This window comes from Corvus cornix, chromosome 5 (assembly GCF_000738735.6).
Source record: "Corvus cornix cornix isolate S_Up_H32 chromosome 5, ASM73873v5, whole genome shotgun sequence".
Classification (NCBI taxonomy): Eukaryota; Metazoa; Chordata; class Aves; order Passeriformes; family Corvidae; genus Corvus; species Corvus cornix.
Genome location: NC_046335.1, coordinates 10,228,433 through 10,234,432, shown reverse-complemented (window position 1 = coordinate 10,234,432; position 6,000 = coordinate 10,228,433). Strand labels below are relative to the sequence as shown.

At 52.7% G+C, this 6,000-nt stretch overlaps 1 protein-coding gene across 2 annotated transcripts in view; it reads left to right on the top strand.

The window, feature by feature from the left end:
• Window positions 1-1,006: 1,006 nt before the first annotated feature.
• The window catches only part of AMN (amnion associated transmembrane protein), a 39,192-nt gene continuing 34,198 nt past the window's right edge, over window positions 1,007-6,000 (top strand). Inside the window, exons 1-3 of one of the 2 annotated variants that reach the window (XM_019281722.2) lie at window positions 1,007-1,178; window positions 3,219-3,337; window positions 3,452-3,496. In XM_019281722.2, the coding sequence (XP_019137267.1) occupies window positions 1,118-1,178; window positions 3,219-3,337; window positions 3,452-3,496 (225 nt within the window). In that variant the 5' untranslated portion in view covers window positions 1,007-1,117. The remainder of the gene's footprint in view (window positions 1,179-3,218; window positions 3,338-3,451; window positions 3,497-6,000) is intronic. The other variant, XM_010395369.3, reaches the window with a different exon arrangement.

Genomic DNA, 6,000 nt, shown 5'->3' with positions numbered 1-6,000 from the left:
ATCGAGCTCCCTGGGCAGAAAGTGCTGACTGTGTTTTGGCTGATGCCCAGGCTTAGAGCTGCAGCTCAGGAGCTTTCTCTCCCGGCACCCCAGTCTGTCTGCCAACTTGGAAGCTAGGAAGCAGGGAAAGCACAAATGGTGGGACAGGGATAGTTTGCTTCCCACTCCTGCACTCCTAAATCCTTGCTGGTGTCAGGTTAGAGCTTCTTGTGATCTGTGACCCTTCCATTGGATGACCCTTCCAAGAACTTCTCCAGTCTCTTCCTGGCCTCTAGTAAACCCCTGCATTCACCAATCTTCTACCCTTGCCCTGCTGCTATCAGTGTCAGCTGAAGGGCAACTGAGCCCCACAGCTCTCTCCATGGCACGAGCCTCTGCCATAATCCTTCTGCTGTCCCCTTGCCAGGATGTCATTGCTCTCCCACATCCTTTTCTGCTCCTAACACACCTCTGGTAAAGACATGGGCCTGGACCAGCACGCAGCACTGCTCCATGCTGTGACAGGCGACGGGGATGGTGCAGTCCCCCCTCCTGCTGCATCCCCATGCACTGGTGCCGCTGCCAGCAGCCCCGTGCAGCCTCCACAGGAGCAGCGTGGGGCTGTGCTGGCACTGCCGGGTAATGATCAAATCAGCTGGTGGCCAAAGTACAATTATGAGTCGTGGCTGGGAGCTGCTCCCTTCCAAGAGAGCTAATTGAAAATACATGGAGGCCATCATTAGTAATTATGAGGTAGCCGCTGTTCAGCAGGGGAGAGCGGCGTGGGGTGTGCACACAGCGTGTTCACCCTGACACCCTTCAGCTGGACCTGGATGGGTGGGGAGAGTGGGGTGGCGAGGTTTGGTGAGCGAAGCTGGGGGGACCCTCACTCCTGCCTCCCCAACTACATCCTCAGTGGCTCTCAGGCTCCCCATGGATGTCAAGGAAACAGGGAGATTGGGAAAGGAGCTGAGCGCGAACCAGCTTCTGGAACAGACCAAGGCTGAGGTTCGTGCTGGGGAAACCTGCCTCCCACACTGGTTATCTCCCTGCTCCCCCCAGCCTCCTCCGGGCTGAGCCCATCACGTGCCCCGGGAAGGTGCAAGGTCCAGCTGGGAAGGGAGCGCGGAGCCGAGGGATGGCAGCCGGCTGCGAAATGAAGCGCCTGCTCTTCCTTCTGGGAATCTTGCAGCTCCTTGGTGAGTACGCCCAGGGCCCGGCCGCCGTGGCGAGCACGGGTGACCGCTGGGCGACCTCCGCATTTCGGGTATGCTCCTGGCAGCCCTGGTTCGGAGCAGAGCTGCAGGCTCTGTCACTCACAGCGTACCCGTAAGGCAAACGAGGGAAGGCAGCAGGGGAGCAGGGGGCTGAGGCTGGGATAGCCGTGCAGAGCCTGCTGTGCCTCTCATTTGAAGTCAGCAGCGCTGCGCTGCAGGACACGCTCCCTGTTGAATATGCATGTAGCTTTGATGTTCAAGGACTGCGCTTCCCGGGAGACAGGGCCGATTAAATAGCACACTGATATTTCCAGGGCTGGGGAGGGTGCAGGAATGCACGGCGCTGCTGCACGGGGCAAAAGGAGTAACCTCCGGCCAGGTGGGATGCGGAGCCGTCTCCAGGGTGTGCCCGGGTGAGAGCTCGCTTGACCTGCGGGACGTGAGGCTTTGTGTGATGGGGCTGTCCGAGCCTTTTGGCTGGAGCTCTGACCTCTCCATTCCCCAGCTGCCCGAGGTGGGAGGGACGCGAGGGAGGAACCGCAGCAAGGACAGAACAACTTGCCATTACTATCTGGGGGCTTTTTCCCTTCCTAAGCTCTTCTCTGCTCTGAGCTAGCAAGGTGTTTGTGCCCAAAACACTGCGAGCACCTACCTGGCTCCCGTTCTCACCACTGGCAGCGTCTTTCTCCCTCTCGGAGGGTTTTAAAGAGGACACGGCACGGGTGTGTTTGTTCTGCCTGAGGACTCCTTCAGGCACCCGCAGCCCGGCATGAGGCAGGGGAGCCCCTCTGCGCTCTGTAGCTGGGCTCCAGGACTTTTATTCCGGTTAAAAATACATCGTTTCCTGTTCATGTGGAGATGGCTACTACAGCCCGTGGTCTGAGCAGAGCCCCTGGCAGAGTAAGACAGCGCAAATTACACCCCAAGGTGATCCTTGTGTACTGATAGAGCCTCTGCAGCTACATCCCTCCCCATCACCTGGAGTAGCCGGGCCAAGGCATTCTGTAGTGCACCTTCCTCTGTCAGCTGGAGTCATTTAGAACCCCTCTCCTGCCCCAGGCTGGGCCGGCGTTCCCTCTCCACGCCCCCTCCAGTGCCCCAGTCCCTTCCACCATGGATTTTCTACATATTTTGTAATTTTGTGGGTCTTTCTCTTACAGAAAAGATGATCCATAATAACGGCAAAAGTCGGGGGGTTTTTTGGTCATTTTCTCTTCTCTGTCTCATACTTACTTGCCTGAAGCCATTTAATTCAGGCTGCTGGAAAGTCATTCATCTTCAGCTGAATGTGCATCCCCCAGCCAAGCCTGGGCAATGACAGGTCGGGAGGCTGCTCTGCTGTGCTTGTGCAATCACGGAGGTCAGAGTGAAAACCCCCTCTCCCTTGTCCTGTCCCTGGCCATCAGGTTCATCCCTGTGGGGCCCCAAGGACGAGACTGCCACTGTCCCAGCAAACCCCAAGGGGAAGAACCCTCCAACCCAACCTGTTTATGCCTCAGGCTGAAATACACCGTTGAATCCCCCCCTCCAGCTCCAAACACATGAAACTAGCCTGTATTTTGTGCTACATGTCCCATAACAAATGCCTTTTCTTCTCTTGCCCTGTCTTTGTGGTATCCCAGCTCTGCATGCCCACTCTGTACCTTCTGGAAACCAAAGGCTGAGGAATCTCTATTTGTTGAATTAGTGAGTGACAACAAAACCCCTTGCAAGGATTGCTTAACTACCAGGTGTATGTTGTTCTTGCCCTTTGCCTGCAGGACACTTTCCTGCCTTCTCTCTGCCTGCCAGGTGTTTGTCCCTTGCTTCTCTTCCTGTCTTGGTGGGTAAAAACCATCACCCAGCCAAAAAAAATCCCCTGTGTAGAGAAGGGCTGTGACTGCTCAGCTGGGAAAACTCAGGAGCTGCTCTTGGGTGAAAAATCTGGCATAAAAAGGCCAAGCCATCCTGAAGCACATCCCAGAGCAGGCTCCTGGTGCCTCCCATGGACTGGGTTAAACTGGTTCTTCTGTTCCCTCCCAGCTGCCACTGCTGCTGTGTACAAGCAGTGGATCCCCAACACCAATTTCGAAACCGCCTCCAACTGGGATAAAGACAGAGTCCCCTGTGCCAGCGACGTGGTTCACTTTGAGAAGGACAAGGTATAGACACTTCTGATTTATTTTTATTTTTGTTTTTGCAAAATGCTGTCAGGCATTGGAAAAGCCCCTTTACCTGACAGTGCAAAGCACACTCTATTCTTGCTTTTCTTACAGGTTGTCTCAGTCTTCGTCAGGTCTCCCCACGCGCTGACGGACATGGTAAGGCGTGGTGTGCATGGTGTGAAGGGCTGTCAGAGGGTGGGTGAGGGCAGGGCCAGCCCTGCAGCTCTGCCTGGTGGCACATTTCCCTGTCCCCATCTCCACAGAATCATAACATCGTTTGGCTTGGAAAGGACCTTAACGGTCATCAGTCCCAACCCCCTGCCATGGACGGAGGCACCTTCCACTAGACCAGGTTGCTCAAAGTCCCATCCAGCCTGGCCCTGAACACTTCCAGGGATGGGGCATTCACTGCTTCTCTGGGCAACCTGTGCCAGTGCCTCACCACCCTCACAGTAAAGAATTTCTTGCTAATATCTAGTCTAAACCTGTCCTCTGTCAGTTTAAAGTCATTCCATGGACTTCAACACTTTTCTCCATGGTCCAGCCAGACCAAGGATGCCTCATCTGGGGCAGGGGATGGGAGTCCTATGGCAGTCTGGGTTTCTCTGTACCATGGAACCAAAAAGGCCATCTCTGGGCTTTTTTTTTTTTCTTTTCTTTTCTTAATTAGGGGAGATGAGAGAGAGTACAACAAAACCCAATTTCATTTGAAATAAATTGATTTTTCCTCCTCAAGGGAGGGATAAAACTCCCTCCATGTGATGGAAAACTTGGCAGTAGTTGGCTGAGGAGCACCAACCCACAGCATTGCTGACACAGAGCAGGCACTAGCCCTGGGCAGAGGCTAAGTGAAGCTGACATCAAAATATCTTGAAATGAAAACAAACTGTTCTGGCAAATCCCAAAATGTTGCTTAAGAAATTTTCTTTCAAGTGCCATTGGGTTTTATATTTTTCTGTGGCATTATCAGCCTGGCTGTGGCAAGATGGGCATGACACCCTGCTGAAGTGTGTGTGTTGAGTGATATAAGACTGGGGGGGTCTCAACTCAGACGGGTTTCTGAGCAACCTGATTTTGCCCCACAGGAGGAACTCTGCCCCAGAGCAGGCTGACAGGCAGCCATGAAAACATGGCATCTCAATCTCCATGGCTTGGAGGGTAAAATTTAACAGGGAGGAATTAAATGGAAAAGCATGCCCCAACATGCCAGTGGAGGATGGGTCACCAGTGAGCCCTCTCCCAGTGCTGGGACAAGAAGAGACGGGCTGGATCCTGTTTGGAAACCCTCCTCTTCTAGACCTGATGAGCTTGCATACAAGTTTCCTCTCTCGGTTTTAGGGCAGCTTTGCTCTTTTATTGGCCACTAAATTTGAAGAAGCCCTTGAAATTTATGTGGTGTAATTTGTTCAGGCTGTCTATGCCACTAATAGTTTTGATGCTTTAATAACGCCATGTGCCACATTTAATCCCTCTACAAATATTTGGAGAAGATACTTTATTTATATGGCATTTTAAATATGAATTTTTGAAGGAAAGAATGTACTGGGGAAATATGTACAAATATAATGTAATAAATGATGTGGAATTTACCCAGAGAAGAAAAGAGCAAAATACCACTCCAGCAGATTTTATTTTACTTACAGATGAATGTATAATATTTCTAAAGTACTTTCATTAGAGGCCTGCAAAGTGCATAATTGCAGAGCAGCGTCAGTCATTACGGCTGAGCCTCCTGCAGCCAAGCTGGAGAGCAGAGCTGAGCAGCCTGAGGAGAGGGAGATCAACACAACCTTTGCACAACACAAAACAGCATCCACGGCCCTGCCCACTGCTGGGGTTGATGGCTCTCATCGTGACTCAGGGATGGGTCAGGGTGCCCGAGTGACCCATGGCTTGTCCCAGTCAACGGGTCCAGAGCGCTGGCAGGAGCCCCTGGGGCCCCTCTGCTGTCCTGGGGTTTCTCTGGGCCCCCACTGATGGCAGGCAGCTGCACAGGCTTCAGGGTTACAGTGAATTTTATAGTCCCGCTGCTGTGCAGGTGGGGAGGACTGCTGGGGGGATCCATGAGGGGAGGAAGCATGGCATGGGCTGAGGGCACCATTCTGCTCTTGCACTGAATTGCACTGCAGGTGAGCAGCCACCCCTGCCTGTAACCTGCACTGCAGCTCACACCTTCCTTCTGAGCATCGCTGCCCCGGCAATTCCCTGTGAACTGTCCCAGCATGTCTCTTAGTGAGGTGGTTAATATTTCTTTTTAATTTCAGCTCAGGCACTTCCCTCCTGTTCACTGCCTTGCTCTGCTGTCACCAGGTGATACAGGGACTGCCAAGGTTAAGGATGAAAAAGAAATGAAACCCACCACCTGAGCTGGGCTGCCACTCATGCAAATGGCATGAAATTTGGCAACCAGCTGGTTAGAAAATGAATTGGTCATGAGGCTTTTTGCAGAGAGGCTGGGCTGCACCTGTTCGGCTGCCAGCCACGCGCACTGGAGCATTAATCACTTAAATCAGCAAGAATACATTAAGCTTTAGAGTCACCATGGAGATGCTATACAGCCTTTGGCCAAAAAAAAAAAAAAGGAGAATGTTGTTTGCTATAGTAGCCTAGAAGGAAATTCACAGCTGAGGAGGGATTGGGCTCTCATTGACTTTCATGAG